The following is a 25,055-nucleotide window of genomic DNA, read 5'->3' on the forward strand; positions in this document are numbered from 1 at the left end:
GTTGTTGCACCCCGTACCTGTCCATGTAAGAGTGGCCGGTGCACGATGAGACGCTAATTTCCTGTCAACGTGCACAGGTGATAAGATCTAAGTTAAGTACAGACATGTAAGCTGACTTACAAGTTGGGAAAACCTCGCTGGGTTTGAAGGACGTCGGTCCGTCCTTCAGCTTGGACGGGAGGAGAACGTGAGCCTCTCCCCTTTGGAGGCCGCCCGGCCGGCTCGTGCTCTCCCGCCAGAGACTCTGCCGGCACCCTTTGCCCCGGTGGCAGCCTCGTCTTCGGCTCGCCCCACCCCGCCCGGTGGTGACCCCACCTCCCGACGGCGGCCCGCTGACCCAGCATTGGAGGCGCCGGCTGTCCCGCAAACAGCGCCGGCCGCCGCGCCGCCCATTGGTTGACACGGCCGGCCGCCGGCGGCGATTGGCCCGGCGCACGTCGCTCGGGGCTAACACAATAGGTCGCGCGGGCCACGCAAATGCGGCCGGCCGAGCCCGAGCACGCCGCACGCCCTCCGCCGCCACAGTCGTCGTCGGCGACGCGACCGCGAGGGACGTTCCGTCGGCGCCGACGGTCGCGGACAGGCAGCGACCGACGCGGTAGGTGCATCCCCGGCCGGGGCCTGGGCCGTGGCGCGTGGCGGTTCGCTCTGTGAGCGATATTGCTGGGTGGCTGTGGTGGCGTTTGTGTGCTGTTTGGGGTTTTTTAGTTAACAGTGTTTGCTCATGCTCGTGCAGCTTGGTGTGATGAGTGCCGAGCTGTATTGGTGGATGTTGGCTGTTGTCTTCTGGTGGACATTGCGAAGCTTACATTGAACTTCGGAGGACTTATGATTGCGGGACTTGTTTATGAGTATCTATACTGACCTAATAATTGATTGCTGAATTTCGGATCCGCATGATGTTTACACCCATGATTGCGGGATTTGTTTTTGGGCATCTACACTGACTTAATAATTGATTGCTGAACTTCGGATGCGCGTGATGTTTCCACCCTGTGAGTATTGATCATCAAGCTACTCATTAGTTACTCACCAGCATTTCAGCCCTTTGTCGAAGACGTCGATTCTTTTTTAGCGGTTCTTATTAAGCTCCGCTCCAACCGAATACTAGTTGCGGTTCTCCGTGATTACCTGCAGGAAGGTATCTCTCAGAGGCGACAGCTTTTAGGGGAGCGCTGGCCTATTGGTGGTGACTGCGATATTGCTGGGCGGCTGTTGCCTAGTTGCATATGGTTGTCTTTCATTCGCAATCAGTGTACCAAGACACCATCAATGCCGGCTTCCAGCAGGTGTTTTGGGAAGCAAGTGGGTCATGCTCGACAGGTGGCATCTTATTGCGTGTTATGACATAAGCTGAAGCTTTAAATTAGGTCGGCTAACGAACTTTTATTCATATGACATCTGCAAGCAGGACAGCGCGTAAAATAGTAACCTCCTAACCCGTTCTGCAAAGGGCCACGAGCCTCGGCGCTGCGCTGAGTGGCGGGATGCGTGATCACCAATTTCATGTTTGCGTATTCCTAGATTGCAACTGCTAAGCTTCTTCCTGTTGGCATTGTGTGTGGCCACTGCCGAACGTCGGGAGGAAGGCAACTTCACATTGGGGATGTCGATAGGAAATCTGCAGGAATCATATTTCGTTAAATACTGAAACTGTACACCCTTCAAGTCGTGGAGCGCAAAATACACGCTCGCATGGTATGCACAGGCCGAGGCCTTTATCACCATAGACCATGCAACCAAGTCCTTTCGGGAGGGGGGGGAGGGGGAGGGGGGGAGCTGTAGGGATAGTGATGTGTTTACTGGCCGCCGGCTGGCCACGGGTAATTCTACTGACGGCCAACCTCCCTTGCAAGCCGATGAAGTCAGAGGAATCAGTCCACTCATCCCGCACCTCTGCTCCATCGTGGCTAGCTTGGAATTGGGACAGGATCACCGTGTTACGTGCATCGCGCTTGGTAGCTGCCAACAAGCGGCTCTGAAGCATTTGAATCCGTTTCTCCATACTCCACCCTCAGATGCATTTATAATGCAACCATCAGTAATAGTTACCCCAAGTTTCGCTACACGAACTTGTTGTTAATTATGACTTAACATGACCATAGAGTTCTCAACCAGTCTGAGGCATGTGCTGTTTATTGGAGTTTACGCCTCATTGTGGAGTCTGTCCTCTGCACATTGCTTCATACGTATATCTCCGGGACCTTTTTGCACTCTTATCGAAGGATGCCAAATCGAGTCTTTCAAAGATCGAGGCATTGTGGTGCTGGATTGTTCGTAACTTGATATGACCGCTCTTCAGTAGAAAATGCAATCGAAGGTACGTGCAAGATTGCCACAGTTTTGCGAAAAGATCGAAACAAGGTATATTCGTGATGGAATCATTACCCTCGAATAGGACTAAAATCTATGACGGCGTGCCAGAGACAAGCTCCGATTTTTTCTAGAACGATGAAAAAGTGTTTCCAAAAGGCAGTCCTCTAACCAAGACGTGCACAAACCTGCGAAAATCACATTTACATCTGACTTCCGTAGCCGTTACTCTATGGACGAAGTTCGGGGGTAATGCATGTACCTGTATAGCGTAGTCGCCTCCAAATGCTGACTGAAATGCCCTGAAGGACATCTGCAGTGAGCTTCAGAATGCACACGTTTGAGGTAGAAAGCTGCATAAATGTGGCGGAATTGAAAGCGATCGGCCCGCAAAAAGGAGACACGGTGTCGATAAGATGCTGCCGTAATCTTACCCTAATGTAAGTTTGGTTTATCGGTGAGTCCAGTCCCTTTACGAAATGTTACTCGATCGTACATGCTTTTAAATCGTGCATGCGTTTCATGCTAAAGAGCACTTAGGAGTTGAGCCTCACCGGATGTTCATGTGTCGGGGCATTTACCGTCAAGGCTCATTCAAAGCCAAAAGGCAAGCAAGCTGGTAAACGTTACGTCGCTTTCAGACGTCCTCTCGGTGGGTCTGTGCAATGCCTGCGTTTAGTTTTTTTGCGATTAATGCACTTATTGTGTCAGCACAAAACATCCGTCACGAAGAGCCATTTGTGAACGAGACCCAGTTGCTCAGCCTCACCTGTATACAACGCTTTCAAAATGACGTTGCCTGAACTCGCTTCAAGTCACACTGATGATAGACCTCTGCGAAACAGTCCGCAGTGGCTATCACATCATTCGCATAGCTTCTGCGATGCTCTCAATAGCTGAAACAGAGCTTTTGGCCAATGGCACACTTAGAGGATATTTGTCTTCTACTTGTCACGATGGCTGAGCGGTTAGAACTAGCGTTTTTCGTACCACATGTGCTACGTGGAAGCCTGAAGAAATGCTGTTTTTTCCACGAGCAGGCTGACAGTTTGGTCTGGTTGTGTTTGAAACGCAACAAACTGCTTAACAAAATAAATTTGTCGTCATGGTGGGTTTCATAAAAGCGAAACAATAGCTTCTACATTTTTAATTTGTAGCGCGTGATCAAGCTGTCCGAAATAGACTTATTCGTAAAAACTCTAATCCATATGTTTCTAGCGATGAGTAAGCCAGACTGGTCTGTGGAACAAGGTAGCCTGAGGCCGGCGCATCTCCACAGGACGAACAAGAATTGCGTTCATCCCATGATGCGCTCGATGAAACTGTCAGCAGGCTTACCCAGGTGCAGTTTGGTTTGGGTTTTGTCACCAATTGAACGAGGTCGTTTTATTTACTATTCTGTCGTCCCCGACCATTCGTTCGCACTTAGTGATATGCAGGTAACTGCGTCTGCACGCCATGCCTTCGTCCAGAACAAACGTGAGATACATCGTTGTTCATATAATATGTGGACCTGGTAAATAGGAGTATTAACATAAATGGTACCACATGTTTTGCAGGGTGGCTGTGGGCATGGTCATTCCTGAGCTTGGTGTGTTGCGAAGACTGACCATTCCACCGCAGCAGAGCAATTCCTGTTTAATGGATATGCTTTCCCCGAAGGCTTTCGTGTGTCACAAAATATCGTGACACACTTGCCCAGGCCTTAGACTAGCTCTCTTGGTCACTGCGACGTGATTGGTCAAAGATAATCGACATGACCGCGACATCTGGTAGTCGAACCATCACACCTTCCAGGAATTGGTCGAGTGTACGACGCTCCGACCATCTGAGTCACAAGGGCGGGAAGACAGTCCTGAGCCAACATGCCTGCGGGGCATTGTTCCGGTGAACGAAGCTCCGACCAACGGAGCCACAGTGGCGAGAACACAGTCCTGAGCCAATAGCGTCTCGTCCCTGTCCTGATGGGCAAGGACCGAGCTCAATATGATAATTATGGCGCATAACTGGTTTAAAAAAGATGCGTCCTCGGCATTTGATGACGCGAAAGTGTGGTACCTTTCACAGCACCCGATTCTGTATTGTCCGCCCTGGACCTTTCGAACGGTTCTTCATATTATCACCAACGACAGCACGGATATGGCCGCGCCGCACGAATGTAGGCTCTAGGGTTCTTCCAGCCGAGCACGCCTCACCGCAGCGGGGCGCATCCGTGGCCCCGACGACCCAGCTCGGCGAGGAGCGCCGCAGTCCGGGCCCGTTCCCAGACGGCAGCCACGCGCCGCGGCAGCATGCGAAAACAGCGGCTCTGAGCGCGCCGGCTCTAATTTTGCCCATGCCTTCAGTTGTCGATTGTTGGGAGACGGCGCGGCCCACGCCCTATGGACCTGATCAAAGCCCGGGCGAGCAGTGCGGCGCTTGAGCCGGTATCAAAAGCGCACGGCCCAGCCCCCATCCGGCCACAACGCCGATTGCATTTGTTTATCAATTGGACGCACATGAAAAGAGGGCCACGTTGGTATTTATACGGCCGGTAAATATTTGGCTGCAACGGACGCAGGCCGGCGCCGGCCGGTAAACACTTTGCAAGACCAATATAGCGCGGCGATCGGCCACCATGCGCTGTGTTGCGATCAGGTTCGGGCCGGCACGGCGGGCGCGCCGAATTTGCCGTGGGGCGGCGACGGCGGCGCAGCAGGGGAGGGTGCTGGCGATCCGGTGTCACGCGCCCGGCGGCGACACACAAAAGGCGGTGGGGTGCCGGCGGCCGGCTGCCCGTTAATCCGGCTGCATCTGTACGCACCGGCCACGGTAAATATTTGTCGACGCGAGGGGAGGCGCAGATTGTCGACTGCGACGCGAGCCGGGGGACGCCGCGCGTAGCGGCTGCCCGGAGCGGGGCCCGCCGGGGCGGCGCGGCGAGGGGGGCCCGCGGGGCCCTGCGGCTGGTGAGGAGGTACAGAGGCCCGTTCTGACAACGGGACGTAGCGAACTGGTGTGAAGCCGCCCAGCTCGGTCTGTATCCCTTCAACCAATCAGAACCGAAATGGTACGGGGACGTCAGAGTTCTGTTCTGAGGCTGCTCAGGGATTGGCTCATGGGAGGTTCGCCGTGAGGTGTGAGTACGCAATGTCGTGATTCGAAGAACGCGAGGAAGTGAGGAAGGATGAACATTCAGGGGAAGATTATGCACCTGGGTATCAGCCTTTGTTCGCTCTATCGACTTCCATTTCAAAAATAGACCTCCAACAGTAATTTTGTGTGTTTTGGGCCCATTCTTTCTATGCATCACCATAGTCCTGACACAAAAGTCGCGCTGTTTGGGGATTCAGGCCCCAAAAATAAAGAAATGTTTACAAAGTCGCACTGCTACCTTACTTTCATTTTTTATAACTATGGTAGACAGCGTGCCGTGGTGCTAAGCTGGTCGCTCCACGGTTACTGCTCCAATGCAGCGTATCGCCGCAGGGTCGCCGGCCGGCTGCTGAGCGTGGCTCGCCAGGAGTGCAACCCTGTCTCCGCCTTTTTACCGACCGCGCCCTGATTGATCGGGCCATAATCGGGCGGTGCGGCTGCCCTGTCCAGCGCGGCGCAGCGCCTGGCGAACGGCGCATTTGTCGCGGCCGCGCCGCGCCCGAGGGGCGCGCCGACGGCCGAGTGTCCACGCCGATGGCCAGCCGCGCTCCGGACCGGGTCATAATCGGCAGCCCGCTCCGGCCAGCTCCTCAGCCCGCGCATAAAATATCGACACAATCTACTCGACAGAATGACCACATTACAGGTTTTATGTGCGATTTGTCCCTTGCAAATCGGCCCTCTTATTGAAATGGCCAAATGTGCATTGATGTACGAGAAAATATGCCTGCCGCGGCGCTTTTCTCGGGAGTTATACACGAGTGAGCAATGGCCTGGCCAGCAATATCTCGCAGACGCTGCGGTTGCTACGGTTATTGGTTTTATTGAAAAGTCGTATTTTACGGAACGGGGCGTTTCTACCCAATGTATTTCCTCATTTGTATGTACTATTACCGAGATCCGATTCGGCGAGAACAAATTTGCCGCCCGTTTAAGTTTGTGATGGGCCACAGTCTCGTGTTTGACGTGCAATATGCGAGGTCGGCTCTTTGTACGTTCGGCTGATGTCCCTAAGCTGGTCCGATATGCCTAGCATTGGTTTTCGACCCAAAGCGGATATCGGTGATCAGCTCCTCCTGAAGCTTCCGGCTGACGTATTTCTCGGAGATTTCATTTCTTCAGGGACGGAGATTCTGTGGAACAGCGCCGTGCCGGGTTTTCCTTGGACTTCTTCCACTGCTGTTCGCCTGTCGGGTAGTCATAGTATCGAGTGACGCCCCGCGAAAAGCTTCGCGTCATGCGTTTACTGACCGCATATTGTGATGAGACTGACCCGCATCCTCTGAGGATGCCCACCCGATCTTCCTCTGCCTCCGCGTCTCGCACGTGCTGAGTCAGCCGTCCCTCTCCCCTGCCACCACACCTGTACGCACGGAGAGATGCACGTGACGCGGCTCCGTGGCGTGACGTGACGCCGGACGGGTGACGCGCCGCCAGGGGTGACCCGTCGCCGCCGCCACCGCCGCCGCCACGGGCCGACCTCCGCTCAGGTGTCGTTAGTCAATGCATCGCCCCGGGCTATTGTGGCGGCGGTGGCGGCGGCGGCAGCCTGTCAGCGCGCCATTCAGCGGCGGCGGAGGCGGCGCGTCGGTACAAAGCCGCTCGCAGGCGCTCGTCGTCCGTCAGGGTCCAGCGCTGTCGGTCGACAGCGGGCGGGAGGGGGCACCAGAGGCCGTCCGCGCGCCCCTACAGCTGTGCCGACGCCCGCGCGTGATGCCCCGTCAAAGGGCACGGCTTGGCGCCACCAGGCAGGCGCGTGTCTGTCCATGTGTCGGCGGAGCTGTCTGCTCGTCTTTTATGTGCATGTGTGCGCACATGCTGCCCATCTATACTGGCGATGATGGGCGAAACGGCTGCTGCTGTTGCCCGATTGTGGATGGTCGGGTTCTGGGGCTGAGCTGTGGCGGGCATATGCAGAGCCATGACAAGCTTTAACCACTCTGTCACTGAGGAAGGACGAGTGCTAAGGCAATTCTAAGCCGTCTGACGTTCCGGTTGCCTGGTGCTTAAGTCCGGATCATCCGTTTAAGCCGTCTGGTACTTACTAGGGCAGCTGTTTGTTACATGCTGCCTGATGTATGCCGTTCGCGTGAACATTCGTATCTACTTTGGCAGGGATCTGCGCGAGCATTTCACGCACGCGCTGTATTCGCCGCAGTGCTGCTTAATCAACGAATTGGTTGCAAGTTTGCAAGACGACGTCGTTTTTAATGACATCTTTCTAGGAATTGATGCGTGTTTGACCTTTTCAATTACTTGTTGAAGTGGTTGCGGAGATTCCAGGTAGTCGTGCATTATTTGGCCGCGGACTTGTATTGGCCTTGAACACTTATTTTGTTTGTGTCCAGAAGACGAAACGTTTTCTTTAGCCGATTTCTTACTTTAGCTGCTACCTTGTGCTGTGAAAAAGGGAGAAATTCTGCCGCTTGTCTTAACACCCAACAACGCTAGGTTCGAGTCCTAGAACAGTCGCATTATTTGGTTCACCTGGCAGGGAAAGGTCAGCTGGTAACTGGCCAACGAAGGTTAGCCGAGGCCTGGGCGGCCGTGGCGAGACATTGCGCGGCACATAAAACCCTCCACATTTCCGTCCGGCGAAAGGGCGAGGACAAAGAGAGCCGTTAAACTGAAGACACCTCTTGGGTGGTGGGTATAAGTAACACGCAATAAGCTTGGCCTATTAGGGACTTTGAACGGAGATCTACCCATTCGTAATAAATCATTCTGAGTAGCTTTACAAAAAGCCCTCTGCATTGGCATAAGCTCCCGGCCTGTCTCGGAGCTGGTGCCGAATTTGGAACAAAACAGGGAAACTGCGTGTCGCATGTTGCATACGCCACTCTTCTCACGTTAGTCCCCACGTGACACCGAAGACAGCGTTTGAGAAGCCCGCCGCCGCCGGCGCGCCCGCCGCCTGCTGGCGCTAGTATCGCTCCGTCAGCGGCGGCGTTGTGCACCGGGTCGGCGGCTCGCTCGATCTCAGGGCCGCGCCGCGGTGCACAACGCCGCCGCATCAGGGCAAAAGATAAACAAGTAAATAGCCGCCTGGCTGGGAGCAGTGTGTAAACAGGGCTTTTTGTAAACAGCCGCCGGGCGTCGGCGAGGCAGGACGCGACGCGAGCGGCTCTGTGCAGCGCGGGCGGGAGGCGGGCGCGCGTGTGCGGCAGACGCCCGTGCAGTGCAGCGGAGGTGCGCCACGCTACGGCGAGCGCGTGACAGACGCGGTTAAGTGTGGCTGCGGCGCGCCGGCCGTGTTAGTGTCGTGCTAAAAAAGTAAGTTTGCTGTTGGTGTGCTGTTGCGCAAGCTGGTGGACAGCATCAGTTTGGACTGACGGTGAGTTATCGGCCACTTTTGACGAACCTGGCACGATGGAATGAGCTGACTGTGTTTGCGTAGATTTGCCGTCGAGAGAGATGTACCTAGAATGATGCGTCTTGTCGATGGTCCGGCTCGTGCTGTGGGTATGTGCAAATAGTGCAGCGTATGGGAGACGTGTGCATGGTAAGAAACGTGTCGTTTGGCGGGGTTAAGATCAGAATGATCTGATGATGGAGTGAGACTCAATGCGAAACGCTTTTTCCAGTCGTGAAATTTGGTTTTCGTTCAGTTCATTTGTCCCAAGAAGTGATTTGCTATCGAATGAAGTGAGGAATTGCAGACCGGGCCACTGAACAAATGATAATTAAGTGTTACCACGAAGGAGCCATGTACACTTTCCGCATACAGACTTGAATTGCACCTTACTGGGGATGCTCGGCCCACCGGTGCTGCCATTTCTTGTCTCACCAGCCATGGCCTGGCAGTGTGTACACAGTGCGGTTTGCAGACGGTGAGTACACGCAATCTCATTCGGAGGTCTGGGCAAGGGGGAGGGGGTGGGGCTAAGGACCACCCAGGGCTGCTGGCACCAGTGTCGACGCCCCGGCTCTATCTTTGCGTGACTGCCGACCGTGCATGACAGTCTCGAGTTACCTTAAGACCCCGGGACGCATCCCGGAACGCTGGCGTATCGGGGTCGGTTGCCTGCACCTCACTTTCCATCGGCGTACAGTGAAAATCATCTTGCAGCTCGGCCAGATGAGTGCTGCTTTGCCTGGGGACTTTCAGTATTATAATTACCGTAACTTATGGCGAAACGCCTCACTGCCTGAAGCCACGATTTATGCAGTGCGAAGGTGAAAGAGGCTTCCTGTTTCACATGGTATACATTTATGAAAATGAATTTAACGTGGTGCGTGAAAACCTACCAATGCATGGCAATTCCGCCCCCTCCCATCCATTATAGTATTTTTTGCGTGACAGAGAATGTTTTGAAAAATCATGATCATCTCCTGGCATTTTTCATCGTAATGCTTCCCTTTTAACGCATCTTTCTGCTCAGTTCTTCGCTAGTTGACATACAGCAAACATACATATAGAAAAAAGTGCGTGAAAACCTATCAATGCATGGCAATTCCCCCCCCCCTCCCCATCCATTATAGTATTTTTTGCGTGGCAGAGAATGTTTTGAAAAATCAGGATCATTTCCTGGCATTTTTTATCGTAATGCTTCCCTTTTAACACATCTTTCTGCTCGGTTCTTCGCTAGTTAACATACAGACACGCAGCGTCGTGACAATTCCGCCAAAACCCTTACAGCACGTTTTCGGCACGGTATTCTGGCAACATGTGGCAATGTCTGTCACAAATACAAATATCGGCAGAACTGAACTTACATAGCGCCCACCCTTTGCTTTTGTGGCAGAAATGAGTGCACAAAACCCGAACATTATTGATGGGATTTTCCGAAATCATGCTGTCGCTTTTCCCGGGAGTATGCAGCTATAGTCAAACTTCTATAAACATTGAGCCGCTGTGTGACCAGGCAAATGCAACACCCTCCCAAACATTCAACATTACTACTGTCCCTTTGAACCCGTAAATAAAAAATGTGCAAATACAGAGCGAAAAAACGCGATAGATCTCCTGAGAACCCTTTGCACCGCAAGGCGCTCGGTCAGTTTAAAAAGCCATCTCTTCCCAAGCTATCCTTATGATGGGCTAGCGCAGGGAATTAATTAACATTGTTTCCCCATCCATGTGCATGTAAGCTTATCGTCCGACCCGTCCTCGTTGTGGGTGTCCTGGATGTGTGTTGGCCAGGGCCTAGTCAAGTTACTCTGTGGCAACAACAGTGCGTATCGCTGGAGCTTCAAATAGCTGTTTGTCTCGATGTTTTCACGCTTTCGCGCGTGAGCCGAACGCGTGATACGTTTGCATGCTCTGCAAGCGTTGTTAGACCTTCAAACGAAACAGAAAATTGACTCATTTGTTTCAGTTGCGCGAGATTCTATAACAGTTTGTCGATGGTTCACCGTAGTTGTTAACACACTGCGCTGACATTTTATACTCGTAAACAACATGCAAAAACTTTTTTATTTGTGTCTGTGTCTGAACAGAGGCAAACACCACAACATTTGCAGCAATGCCCTGATGTGAAGGAATTCAACGCATACATCATCAGTGTCAGACCGCGCCCCCGTTGAGTTATAATTGCCAGCTGACCCAAGCGAGAGACAGCCACAAAGACCAGTCTAAATGATAGAGTAGACGCCTTCCGTTGGCCCAGGACGGGGCCCGCGCGCGTGACCCGAGGCCCCGCCCCCGAGCGCGTGACCCGGCGCGACCGTGACCTTGACCGCCGCGCGCGCGGGCGAGTGGCTCGCGTGCGCACCGCTCCGTGTGTTGACTGCGCGCCTGTTTACTGGCGGCGGACGAGGTCGGTGCGTATTTCCGCTCTCAGTCAACAGGCGACCGGCGATAAACAAGTGTGACGCGCTGCCTGGCGGGCTCGGTCCCGGCGCTCGGGCGAGCGAGCGGAAGGGGGGGGGGGGGGGGGGGGGGAAGGGCGACACGGGCGCGTCATCGCGCTCTCTCCGCAAGATACGCTTGGTCTCAATGCTTCCTGCCCGGCGCATTAGTCTCGTTCGTGGCACGCTTCTGGGGAATCTTGGCTGCGGCCCTTGGGCGGATCGTGCCGGCTGGTGTCACACGGCACGTGCACGCCGCGGCCGAGCCGGGCAGCGCCGGGGTGGATTACGGCAGATCAACGGTGGCCGGAGACTCGGCCCGGGTCGCCGGGGTCAGTTGTACGCTCCGCTCGGACGATCCAGCGCTAAGCCCGCGCTAACGGACTCGACGGATCGGCCGAGCAGCGTGCCGACGGCGGCCGCGCCGGGGTCTCCGGCCGCCGGATCGATTATCGCAGGAGGGCAGAGCTCTGCATCAATCTGCCATCAGTCTGGCCGCGCTGCCGCTTTAGCCGGGCCACAGCTGGCCGTGACGACTGCTCGGCCGCCCCGGAGGGCTGGCCAGCCACCCCTGAGGGCTAGCCTGCTGCCACCGGGACTGGCCTGCCGCCCCTGAGGGCTGGTCTGCCGCCCCTGAGGGCTGGTCTGCCTCCGTCTCTGAGGGCTGGTCAGCGGCCCCTGAGGGATGGCAAGCCGTCGCTGAGGGCTGGTATGCCTTCGTCCCTAAAGGCTGGCCCGTCACCCCTGAGGCCTTGCCTCCCCCTCCCCCCTCTGACGGTGGCCGCCTGAGCAGCGTGCCGTGCGCGTATCTGCAGAGCCCCTATCGCCCGACCGCCGTATTTGTTTATGACCGATGCGCGCATTGTGGCGTTGGATATCTGACTGTGTAATAAACGGTCGAGACCGCGCCAAACAAGCGATAAGGCCGAGCGTGGCCGGAGCGACCGACCGCGACTCACCGCTACCGCAGGGCTGCACTCTGCCGACGCGCGACGAGGGAGCGATAACACGCGCGCGCGCGCCAACGCATGAGACGAGCTGCCGGCAGATAAGAGCGCTCATGTGGCTTATGTGTGGCATGTCATGCGAGACATGTGGCATATACAGCATCGTGAAATACGGTTATGTTTACGGCGCGTACGTCTGAGCTGCACGCCGGTCCGACCTGCTGGCGTGCAGCAGGCGGGGACGGGAGCAACGCTTCGGATTCTGGACTCCGAGTCCCAGGGGCCGGTTCCTCCTTGCCTTACGCCTTGCCAGTGAGCTCCGTCCACTGAGGAAGCGGCGTAGATGCACGCCAGTGGGGAACGTCTTCGGTTCCAAATATGGGCGCAGGTGGAAGCAGCTGATCCAACCCCTTGGAGACACAGAACGCGCAGGAGTGGCGCACTGGCATATTATTTGAATAGTAGTCGTTGGTAAGTGATCTGTAGTCAAATGCAACATTATCGACCGCCACACTTTCCACATGAGATCGAGATCTGCCTTTTGCCGGACATGCAAGACCATCAACATTCCATCAAGCGTTGCAATGCCTTACATTGTCAGCACCGACGACTTACTTGTAAACAAGCTTCGCATCTCGGCCGGGTAGGAAATGCGCCTGGACCGGGAGGTCAAAGATAAGGAATGAGCTTTCTTTGGTTTATGAAGAAGGGGGTTATGACGCTGCTCGACGCATGAAGGACGTTTGGTGGTTAAATGTGGGTTAACTATTGTCTGCCCGTGAAAGAGCTTCCGCGGATTTGTCTCACTGCATGACGAGTCATATGCCCTTCGTGTTCGGTTCATTCCAAACTCCTTTGGAACCTTACTTGTTGATTTGTCTATGCACGTTCGTAAATGTGGATAATTGAGGCAGGACCGATGTGACGGTTTGTCTACGCATGAGCTGCCCAGGTCGCCACTGAGGTTAGGTCTTTACTGGAGCCTCTCTTTTTCAACGTCCTCCGCCGTGAAGATGTTTTGGCTCAGTCTTGTTCAGGCAGGTTCACAGGTTCCACGGAGGTTCAGGTCCGGGTGACAAGACTACTGTTGCCACCATCCGTCCTTGTCCATTGGCCCATTCATCTAAAAAAGCAAAAATCCAAAGAAGCGTCCTCGCTTACCAAGCTCTTGTGTCCGGGCCTGTTCTCTCCCGCCCTCGTCCTGCTTTCGCTTCCATACCTGTCCGCCCAGTCCGTCCCTTCGTGCTCACATCCCGACGCCCCGTCCGCCCCGACGCCGCAGAGCCGCGGCCGTCGTCGGCTCCGTCGCGCCGACACGCCCGTCAGACGCGTCGCCGACGGGGCGCGGTCCACGACAGCCGGCACATGCCCGCGGCAGACGCGACGGTGACGAGCCGCGGTCGGCCTCCGGCCGGGCGCGGGCCGCGCCACTCTGGGCCGCCAAATGCTCCCCCCCCCCCCTCCCTCCACGGACGGCAGGGCGGGCCCGAAGCCGGGCACACGTGGTGACGGCCCGGGGAGTCAGGCCGGTGTGGTCGAGTGGCCTGCATTGAGCCCACGTCCGAGGCTGATGCCGCGGTTGTGTACTGCCTGGCCGAGGCTCGGTTGTTTGCGCCGGAGTCGCCAAGTGGCGGGATGCGTCAGCGGGCACCTGCGATGACAGCGTGGCGCCTTTATTGCAGGTCGGGGGGGGGGGGGGGGCAGCGACTGTGACAGGTTACCGCACCTTGTTGTCGGTCTGAGACTGTCGGCGATGACAGCGCGTGTCCCTTGTCGCAGGTTAGCTCGGTGATCCGCAGCACAAGCAAGGCGGCGGCGCGGCCCGCATCACCGACCACCAAGAGTCATGACTCGGCCGCAGGCGCCGCTCCTATGATGATGCCCCCGGGTCTCCAGCACATGCAGCAGCTTATCCAGCAACACCTCAGCCCGGCCCAGTTCCAGAATTTTTTCCAGCAGCAGGGGCTCCTCGTGCAACAGCAGGTAATGTGCGCACCACCCACTGGTCGATGGCTGTTCGTATCAGAAGGGGCGGTAACTTCTGTGTCTGGGTCTTCCGGAAACCGCGCCGACGATCGATCGGAGCTAGTTAGCCTGGTCTCGGTGCTGTCATGGCTCACTGGGTGTGCGTGGTGCAGTGTTCGTGGAACGTGTCCACCGATGTGACAAGTGTCCCTTTCCTATCTGGACCCTCCCCTCATCTTTTTACACTGCCTTTGCTGTTTTATTTTGTTCTTTATCATCTCTCTCTCTCTCTCTCTCTCTCTCTCTCTCTCTCTCTCTCTCTCTCTCTCTCTCTCTCTCTCTCTCTCTCTCTCTCTCTCTCTCTCTCTCTCTCTCTCTCTCTCTCTCTCCTCTCTCTCTCTCTCTCTCTCTCTCTCTCTCTCTCTCTCTCTCTCTCTCTCTCTCTCTCTCTCTCTCTCTCTCTCTCTCTCTCTCTCTCTCTCTCTCTCTCTCTCTCTCTCTCTCTCTCTCTCTCTCTCTCTCTCTCTCTCTCTCTCTCTCTCTCTCTCTCTCTCTCTCTCTCTCTCTCTCTCTCTCTCTCTCTCTCTCTCTCTCTCTCTCTCTCTCTCTCTCTCTCTCTCTCTCTCTCTCTCTCTCTCTCTCTCTCTCTCTCTCTCTCTCTCTCTCTCTCTCTCTCTCTCTCTCTCTCTCTCTCTCTCTCTCTCTCTCTCTCTCTCTCTCTCTCTCTCTCTCTCTCTCTCTCTCTCTCTCTCTCTCTCTCTCTCTCTCTCTCTCTCTCTCTCTCTCTCTCTCTCTCTCTCTCTCTCTCTCTCTCTCTCTCTCTCTCTCTCTCCTCTCTCTCTCCTCTCTCTCTCTCTCTCTCTCTCTCTCTCTCTCTCTCTCTCTCTCTCTCCTCTCTCTCTCTCTCTCTCCTCTCTCTCTCTCTCTCTCTCTCTCTCTCTCTCTCTCTCTCTCTCTCTCTCTCTCTCTCTCTCTCTCTCTCTTCTCTCTCTCTCTCTCTCTCTCTCTCTCTCTCTCTCTCTCTCTCTCTCTCTCTCTCGCCCTCACTCTTTTACACCATTTTCCAAGGTGGCACGGTCGGTGCTCCAATGGTCTCGCCGCTGCTCATTACTGTATGGCCGCTTTGCCCGCAGCACCACCAGCTGGCCGAGCTGAACAAGAAACAGACCGAGGACGCTGTGCGGCAGCTTCAGGAGCAGCTCCAGATAACCATGTACCAGCAGAACCAGGTGAGAGCCGGGTGACGACGGCGACGGGCCGAGACGGCGCCCGCGCCTCGCGCCCGTCTCGCTCTCCAGCGACGTTGTTTGTGTGTTGCGGTTGGTGCCGGGACGAGCGGCGCAGGTACCCGTGCACCGCCGGTTTCTGTTTTGCCAACAGAATCCTGCACGCCGGCGGTGAGGCGAGCGTCTCGCCGACATAAGCTGCGCAGGCGGGGCGGGGCGGGGCGGGGAGGGGCGGGCGGGCGGGCGAGGCGGGGCGAGGCGGGGCGGGGCGGGGCGGAGCGGGGTGAAGCGGGGCCGGGTGGGGCCAGACCAGCCGTCAGAAATGTCCGTCCGTCGCATGTAGGGGTGTACCTTCCTATTCAGTTAGGGGGCTTCAGCCCCCCTCGCATCGCTACCGCCTCCCTCCATCCCCGAACTTGGAATCCAGACTTCCCAAACTGCGAGAAGAAAGCGGGCTAATTACGGGAAAAACTCGTTTGTCGGTATATTTTGGGGTCGGTTTTTGTATTTCTCACTGTTCAGCCCCCTTCTCCCGACTCATTTTGCAAGCTGCGCCCCTGGTCGCATGCTTTACACTTGACAGGGAGCGGCCGTTTACGGCGGGCTATAAGAGATCTAAATCAGGCCAGGACAGGCTCTCCACATGCTTCTCACCGCCGGCGCTGCTGGAGCTGCTGCTGGCCTCGGCCTTTTTTCGTTAGCCTTGAGCTCAGTCCCCACAGAAGAACGGTGGCCAGCCTCACCTGTCGCTGCGCTGTGCTGATCCCGTGCGTGGTGCCTACTCTGTTCAACCCGTTACACCGACCTGGCGTGGCCCGCCGGGCCTCTCCGCCTTTAACTGACCTGACCGAACGCCTGCAGGTGGCGCACGACAAGGGCAAGTCCGCGGCGCTGTCGCTGCACCACTCGCACCTGATGCAGCAGATGCAGATGCTGCAGCAGCGGTATCTGCTGCACCAGGCCGGCATGGGACAGCCGGTGACGTCCACAGGTCAGTCAGCCAGCCTGCAGATCGTGCCGATTGCGAAGGGTGTTGTACCACCGTGCGCTGACGGGCGATGAGATGAGATGGTCGCAGATGGGTGCTGTTGTGCTGACCGTGAACGGTGTGGTCGTTTCTTGGACGCTGCGGCATGCTGATGTATAGCGTTTTTAAGCTGTGGCGGAATGTATAAAGAAGCTCAGTATTTCTGTTGGAAACGAGTGCGCACGTCTAGTTGCAGAGATTGCAGCGTGTGTTTGTGATACATTTGTCATACTGCATCAACCTCCGGCACTGCTCGAGTGTCGTGTTCCTCGGTGCATCACGAATATTGTGGTGCACTGTCCCAGCGCATCTCTCACATTACCATGTGTGACGCACGAAATTTTTAGCGGTTGGTCTGACGTCATCCTTTCCGTGTGCGCCTTGGCGGTCTTCAACGATGCACAGCGTTCTGTGCCAAGACTAGCGGGTCACAGCTGCCCCACACGCTGACTGTTCGCAAGAGAAGCGCTGGCGGCGAGCGTAGAGCCAGCGTCGTCGGCCATGCGCTGGCTGAGCCGGGCCGGCCGGACGCTCTGTTGACACAGCGGGCCGCCCCAGCCGGCCTCTCATGAGCCGTGCCGCACGGCCGCCACCGCTGTCAGATCGATCCCGGCACGGCACCGGCCGCCGGACGCCGCCGGGCGCCGCCGGGCACCGGGCTCGGGGCGAGGACCGGCCGCCGGGCTCGCGCGTCAGAGACTGGCTCCAGAAGGGCCCGTCAGTGCGCCTGGCCGAAAAGGGCCCGTCAGTGCACCTGGCCGCGGCCTGAGGCCGGGCTCGCATCCTATTCCCCACCCGCCGCAGTCAGGCGTCAAGCAGCGTGCGATCTCAGCCCGGCTCCACGCTATCCTGAAAGCCCCGTGACCTCGCTCCGAGTCCTGATCGGCGTGCCGGTGCACTTGACCTCGGGCAGATGTATTCGGCCGCCCGGCGCGGGGTCGACTCCGCCCCGGCCCGGTCCGGCCCTCCCATCCTCTGACCCCAGGACTGACCCTTAACTGGCCCTCCAGTGCTCCGGCGCGGGGAGCGGGGCGGCGCGACCGCGGTCGTCGCTTCGATGGCCACTCGGCGGCCGAGCCGTGATCAATAGACGGTCGCGGCCGCTTTAAAGGTGCGAGCTGCGGGCTATAATTAGAGCGGCCGTCTGCCGCCCGCTACAAAGCCGGGCCGGCCGCTGCGCCGACGCCGACGCTCTGTCTGCCGCTGGGGTCGTCGACGTCGACGCTGGCGGCGGCGGCCACCTGCCGGGGTCGGCGCGTGCCCCGACGGCGCGGCCGCCGCGGCACGTGGCGGCGCGGTCGAACGCGGCGGCGGAGGGTGGCACGTGCTCCGAACGAGACGTGCGACAAGCAGTGCTCAGTGAGTCGACGACAGGCACTGCCTCGCGCCGCAGGCGCTGGAGATGATGTCATCGTGGGCCGATCTGAAGAGGCGCCTGTCTCCGGTTGCCACAAATCCTTAAACTTGTTCGGCACACCCTCCGTGTCCATCGTCTCAAAGTTGCACTTGCACAATTGTTGCAAATGCATGCATCATATCATTTTGCTGCATGGGGGAACATCATTTGCTGTTGTTTTTGGTCGTCGATCCCGCTCATGCTCACGCATCCATGCCTATCATACCGGTCCTACGGGCCAGTCAATTCCGCGTCATCGTCGGACTCGAGGGCAGCTGTGTGAAGGACACTTAAATGGAGCATTGCACCTTTTCACCCACTATTACATCAGATGCGTGCGATGTGATCTGTAGAACCAGTTTTCTCGAAGTTCTTCTGAACAGCTCAGCATTTCGTTGTGAAGTAGCCAACCCTGCGATAGAACTCTCAGTTGGCTTCCTGCTCACCCTTATTAAAGTAATGTATTTTATTGGCCTTGTTTTCTGCATACATATTCTGTGATGCTTTCCGCACAATGATGCGTCAAAAGGTTCGTGCAATACGAAAGCTTGAAACACTCGCTGTTACAAGACGCTGTCGGCGTCATTTGGAATAGAAAATAAACAAAACAAACATCCTTATTGTGTCTCGACGGTGATGTAGCGGCACGATCTAGTGCTATTATAAGACTAACTAGTACTGAGGTTTCATTAGAACACTTTTTCGAAATACGTCTCGCAGGTGAGACACTCCCTTTAAGACGCACCGCGCTCTGTTGCCTTTTGTTCATCGGCCAGGGAACCTATTTTAGCCTTGCGTGCGGCTCAGTTCGCCGCACAACGCCACCGAAGGCGGCCGGGGATTTTGCTATTGTTTCTTAATGCTCGTAGATGCTTCGTATCCCTGGCAACGCCCTGCAAAACACATTGCCACCGCTTGCCAGTGGCTCTCACGGGGGATGTGGCGTCGATCGATGTGATTGCAGAACTGGTCTCTGGTCGACTCCAATTGCGGTGTCATGTAACTGAGCGATTGATTGGTCGCTCCTCTGGCTTCATGCTTCTGGCGGGGCCTTGTTATATTGTACTGTGTTTTTCATTGTTAATATTTCATCATCAAGTGGCGCAATCAGCAGCTTGCGTTGCGGACGTATTGGCCTATTTTGCTGGCAACCACTTCCACAGCGCTACCTGCGCCAAATTATGTTGTCTGGCTGCTATACGCCGTATCCTGCGCATTTGTGTGCAAGAGAATGTATGTGTTTGCCCCGTTGAGTGCATGTGTTACATGGGAGGTGAAGATGTGTGTACCATGGCAGCCGGCGATCGCTAAGTGCGCCCCCCCCCCCCCTGCCCCCACGTGCCCGGCTCTGATAGACTACGCTAAGCAATCACTCTGGACATTTGGCGCCGGCGCCGATACGGCCGGCGGTCAACAGGGCCATGTGGCCTGGCTGGAGTAGCGGGAGCCGCCCCCCTGATAAGGCCCGCGCGCGCGCCGCCATCTGCGCATTGGGTCGGAACAAACACCAACAAGCGGCGCGCGGCCGCGCGGCTTGTTTGTCTCGAATGCCTGAGATCGCTGCCGGCCGCGCGCCGGCCGCTGACGCAATGCCACCCTGCAGCGCTGCAACGCCGCGACGGTGGCTTTCTGGCGCGCCGGGCTCGGGCGGATTTTGCAACGCGGGATTGGAATGAAATGGCGCGGCGTTGGTGCCGGCGAAGCGATGCAGCGGCGCGCATTACACGGCGCACGGCGATCACGAGTGCAGTCGCCGGTGGCGGCGTTATGTGTTGTGGTCATGAAGTGGCGTGGAAACGCGTCCTTCCTATCGACCTGCTCAGCTATGAAGCCGCCGAACGATTAGGGCGTCCTGTGCTTGTGTGTGCGCGCCTGTACGTGCGTGTGTCTATTTACTCGCGGCCATTTCCATGTACGTTCGCTTGTGAATGGAACTGTACAGGTCGGCGCGGCAGGCCGCTCGTGAAAGGGAGGAACAAACACCGTTGAGTCGCTAGCCTTGGGGTCAACCCACGAGCATTCAGTATGCATGCTGGATCGTTTCAGAACGCGAGCAACTGTGCCTGTTCGCTGTCCATGTCATTAGTGTGCCCGCCTCCGATGGTTGCTGACTTGCTGCCAGTTGACGAGCGGAATGCAAACCGGGCCTCGAATCTTCGGGTCCTCACCTTTGACCCCTGAGAACCCGCACTTGGCACTGCTGTCTCGGCCCAGCAACTCCTCTCCTTGGGCTTGACTTGGTCAGCTGCCGGACCACCATTTTAGTGCAAAATATTTGGTCGTTTGCCGTGGCCGCGGGCGTTGTGGCAGCGGAATCGACCATCCACTGGCACAATATCGTGCGCTAACGCAATACTCACGTGCCACGTGGGCCCACGCCATGTGCCATGTCCAGGCAGCATAAAACGCCCTCCAAAAACCTGGCCTGGATTGAGTCGTTAGATGGCAGTGTTTGGGCGCGGGCTCAATACGTTCCGCGTCCTATACTATTCCGATGACCCTCGCCCCAAAATTGGCGACACATCACTTGCAAGGATGATTGCCCTGCACGTGACATCGCCGCAATGGGAGTCAAAATAGCGAGCGAAACCGATCACGGAAGGCTTGGACATACTAACAATCGAACGCAAATCATGAAGCCTACAACAGGCTGCTGTCGCTGTACAGCGTAGTCCGACGACACCACGACACAGCTGGCCGCCTCGCCAGTCACCAGCGGCGTCCCAGCGGTGTGGGTCACGCCTGTCCTCACGCCGCTGCCTCGCCAGGGGAGTCCGTGCCGTGCCGCTGACCACCGCCCCGTCGTCCGCAGGCCTGGCCACCAGCGAGCCGACGGCGGCGGCGCACTGGGACAAGACGAGCGACCGGCGCTCCGACGGCTCGTCGCCGCCGTACAGCACCAGCCGCTCGCCGCCTCCGCTGCAGCCGCTTAGCGCCGCCAACGGCCTGCTCCCGGCCCTCACCAACGGCCGCTGGGACGGCCGCAACGGCGGCGACGACGAGCGGCACGCGTCGGCCGCCGACGACGACGAGGCGGCCGCCAAGACGGGCCCGCTCTTCTCCAACGGCATCTGCAACTGGCCCGGCTGCGAGACTTCGTGCCCAGACCGGCCGGCCTTCGTCAAGTGAGTGCCCTGGGAGAGCGGGAGACACTCCGGAGTGGGGCCGCGCTGTTGCTGTCCGGATAGGCCATGGTCTCTCATCATCTCGCTGGCAGTGGTGCGTTGCGTGGGTAGATTCAGTGACTGCGCCGCAACCTTGGCAAACATTGTTAGAAGCTTGTCGCGTCCATCCGCCTCCCACCCGCGACGCGACGCCTCAACAGTGGTGACATTTCGTAAAACCGACGGAGTTTTCATTAGACAATTGCAGCCTGCACCGGCCACCGCGCCGCCTTTCCGCTGGTTGGTTATCCGTGGGGGTTGGTTGGTTATATCATATTTAACCCTGTTGCTCTGCCCGTACCCCGCCCTGCGTTGGCCCCCCGCGCCTCGCTTGGCCACAAGTCCGCCGCGCCTGCGACCTCAGGCCGGACCTGAGACGCCGTGCTGACATCACGCCCCCGCCCGCCTCCGCAGGCACCTGAATACAGAGCACCGGCTTGATGACCGATCGACGGCGCACGTGCGCGTCCAGATGCAGGTGGTGCAGCAGATGGAGACCAACTTGGCCAAGGAAAAGGCACGCCTTTCGGCCATGATGGCGCATCTCCACATGACACGCGAGCGTATGGAGGAGGTGAAGACAGACCCGCCGGTGAGCCCACCACGCCCCCAGGGTACCAACTATTGCATGCATGCATCTATTTTAGGATATGTGCCGCCCCTTTTGGATAACGAGGCAGCGCTTCGCGTCGGATGCCGGAGATCCATGCGCTAGCGATAACAATGGCTTTTTTGCTTTCCATGGCAGACGCTTTCCATTTCTACAAGTTGGGGAGAGGGTACGTGCGCACCTAGCTACCGCGTACCTGCTGGCTGCGCTCAGACCGGACCGGACCCTTCACAGATGGCGCCGAGCTTACCGCAGGTGAGCGCGGCCATGTTCCCGACGACGACGCCGCCCAGTCAGCTGCTGTCGGGCAATCCGTTCCTGCGCACGGCCATGCTGCACGCACCTGCGCCGGCCAGCATCGGGCCCAGCCGGCGCCGCGTCAACGACAAGCCCATGACCTCCAGTGAGTACCGACACCTCGGTCACCTGTGGAGACGCGCCGACGGGTGCGACAAGGAATTTTTACCCGCTATATGTTGTTGGTCACATTTTATTTCGTGTTGACTTTGGACCGGCACGGCGTTTGTTACACTTAAACGATCAAGTCACGCCGCTCGGCGATCAGTGCTGGCGGCGTCAGCCGGGGCGGGCTGCCGTGACGCGCACCACACGGCTGTCGTCCCCCGCCACTGCAGCCTGGCTGAGCCTGATGCCGCTCCTTTCCCACTGTAGCCGGCTGCCGCCACCGGCTGTGCCGCCCACGCAAGCTGCTCTTTGGTTGTGCTGTTGTCTGTCCGCCTGTTTTTCTTGGAGCCTCTCTAAGTCCCGGAAAATTCGTGCTTGTGGATCAATACTCCGATCGGTGCGGCGCTTATCTGATACCTTGTTGTGCCCGCGACGAGTGCATGCAAACAGGCCCACCGCATTACTGCCCCTACTTGCGCGATTATTATGAACTCGGAAAGCTAAACTCATTACTATCCGGGCTGTCGGTGCATATTTAATGCTGCCGCCCAGGCGGGCTGCAAAACACGCTCCTGTGTTGTTGGCCGTATGCCGGAACAAAACACAACACAAAGACTGATGCATACTGCCCGACCGCTGAATTATATTTTAAGTAAACATGCACTCTGGCGGGAATAACACGGACGTCAGGCAATGTCTGCGCACGAATAACACAAACAGCAGGCTGAAGCGTGGGCCGGACTGGAGAGCCCGGTCAAGCCCGCCCCGCTGTCGAAGTGGAGCAACACTGCACTGCACTGTTTTGCGGTAGCTGCTTTAATTGAATTGCCGGTGCTCGCCGAGCTGCACGACTGCACTGGATATTGATTAAACACGATCTCCCATGTGCGCGTCAACCCCGCCGTCCGCGCACCAAATGCTAGAAACTTTACGCGCTACTCGGCATGGAGTCGGCTTCCGCCTCTGTAAGGCATCCCTGCACTGGAGCAGCTGAGCTGCTGCTTCAGCGGCCGCCCAGTGCGTGCCAGCGCATGCTAAGAGTCGCCGCGGCTGGCGGCCCGCGCGGCTGCGCGCCGCGCGGCGCCGGCTCGCCCGCTCAGGCGTGCGTCCCGCCCGCCCTCTGCCCGCGCTCGCTCGCGCCCTCTCTCCGCGCGCTATGACGCACTGTTTTGACGACCGGGCCGTATTGATTTGTTGTTGTTGTGCTCTTTGTTTGCTGAAAATAGCCTAACAAGTAGGCGGCAGGCAGCGCGCGGCGGCGGCGCGGCGGGCAGGCAGTCAGACCAGGACCCTGCTGTGTGTCCGTCTTCCTGGAGGCGTCGCGGATTGGTCGCTGTGCGGAGAGAGGTAACGCGGTCAGCTGGGGCACCAAGTCACGATGGTAGCCGTCCCCTGGTCGGAGGCGGACCGGGGGATCAGTTCAGCTCGGGCCGGCGATCATTTATCGGGGTGAAGATGGCAAAGGCGGTGGCCGGAGGACCGGAATTCGGTCGGGCTCGATGCGCCCGGTCTCACACCCCGCCTGCCGGATCGCATCGCATTGAAGCGCTCCGGCAATCCCTGCGGGGCCACAACTTAGCCATGGTATTCACGGCATGAGTTACGTTCCAGGCGTGTATGAAAGTGCAATGCTTTCCACTATGTTCACCACGTTTGTGTGCCTCCCAGCAATTAAGCAGAAGCACTTAAGCTTAGCTGCGGGTAAGCGGGGGCAGGTTGAATGTGCCGGCTTGCAGGTGAGGGTGAGGCACGTTGATACGAATTTTGCTGTAATCGCCAATGCTCGGTTTTAGTTACACCTGTCTTATTTTAAATGGTGTCACCCTCAAGGCGTGACAACCCAAAGGAAATCTTACCGGCTTTTAGCCATTACAACCTTTCTGTTACGCCTCTCAATGTGAAATGGGGGAGAGCGAAATGCACAGTTAAGTGGTGTTTATCAAGAAGTCCCTTAAACCAGGCACGCTACACTGCGCGGGTCTGGTTGTTACGCTCCGTCCAGAAGTCAAAAGAAATTGTAAAACACAGCATATATATTTTTAGAAAAAGGAAAATGAAGTCGCTTCAAAACCGAGAACAATAATGAGGTGCTCCGCACAGCCATAGCCGAGAAAGGCAACGACAGTTGTTGATAGCTGCATTGGCACAACTCCTCTTCTCCCTTCCCGCTCTCATCACGACAAAAATTACACCAACACCCAGTCGGTCGGCTTCTATATCGGCACACAGTGCGCATGCCTCTTTCCTGCATCTTTGGCATTCAATCCACTGCTCACATGAATAGGAATATCTCACGCTGCATAAAAAACAAAAGGCGTCCATGTTCCTTTTTAAGTCGCTGTCCTCCCAGCATTTTGCATTTTGACTTTCTGATTTTCTTCCTTCCCTTCGCCGATTTCATGTCATACTCGTCAAGCTTGTCTCGAAGGGGAGTGTCTGTCAAAATTCCAAACCTTCTCTTTTTTCCCCTGATGCTGGCTTCTGTGTTCGTGGCTGCACTTTTGGGAAGGACTTGATTGCCTCCGGTGTGATAACAATGCCGGAAGTCCCTGGCCGATCGCCGATCGATGCCGGCTGCTGAAGTCGCCGACGACACTGACGTGCATCTTGTGCTGTAGAGCCCTCTGCTCCGCCGGACAATGTCAGACCAGAGCCTGTCGGCGCTTCGCCGGACGCGGTCTGCCCAGAACCTGTCGGCGCTCCGCTGGGCGCTAGGTGACCAGACCGTGTTGGCATTACACTCGGCGCGAGCCGACCAGAGCCTGTCGGTGCTCCACTGGGCGCTAGGTGACCAGAGCCTGTTGGCATTACGCTCGGCGCGAGCCGAACAGAACCTGTCGGCGCTCCACTGGGCGCTAGGTGACCAAAGCCTGTTGGCATTACGCTCGGCGCGAGCCGACCAGAGCCTGTCGGCGCTCCGCTGGGTGCTCTGCTGCGGCGGTGGACATCGAGTGGTACGCAGCGAACCGGAGCAGCTGAAAGATTACCGGGAGGTGCTCTCGGTCGCAGTGCTTCACCACATCGTTGAACGACGCTGCTGTGCTCCCCTTTTTCTCCACGTCAGCCGCTACAGCTTC

General features: G+C 57.1%; 1 protein-coding gene across 5 annotated transcripts in view; it reads left to right on the forward strand.

Moving 5' to 3' along the window:
- Positions 1-25,055, forward strand: part of LOC119107055 (forkhead box protein P1) — a 52,754-nt gene that overhangs the window by 17,103 nt on the left and 10,596 nt on the right. For 3 of the 5 annotated variants that reach the window (XM_037230409.1, XM_037230408.1, XM_037230411.1), the window contains 6 exons: positions 13,965-14,168; positions 15,284-15,379; positions 16,238-16,367; positions 20,612-20,924; positions 21,378-21,555; positions 21,808-21,976. In XM_037230409.1, the coding sequence (XP_037086304.1) occupies positions 13,965-14,168; positions 15,284-15,379; positions 16,238-16,367; positions 20,612-20,924; positions 21,378-21,555; positions 21,808-21,976 (1,090 nt within the window). Of the gene's footprint in view, positions 1-8,594; positions 8,783-13,964; positions 14,169-15,283; positions 15,380-16,237; positions 16,368-20,611; positions 20,925-21,377; positions 21,556-21,807; positions 21,977-25,055 lie in introns of those variants that run through there. The other 2 variants (XM_037230410.1, XM_037230412.1) reach the window with 2 other exon arrangements.

This window comes from Pollicipes pollicipes, unplaced genomic scaffold, assembly GCF_011947565.3.
Source record: "Pollicipes pollicipes isolate AB1234 unplaced genomic scaffold, Ppol_2.1 Scaffold_6686;HRSCAF=7923_pilon_pilon_pilon, whole genome shotgun sequence".
NCBI lineage: Eukaryota > Metazoa > Arthropoda > Thecostraca > Pollicipedomorpha > Pollicipedidae > Pollicipes > Pollicipes pollicipes.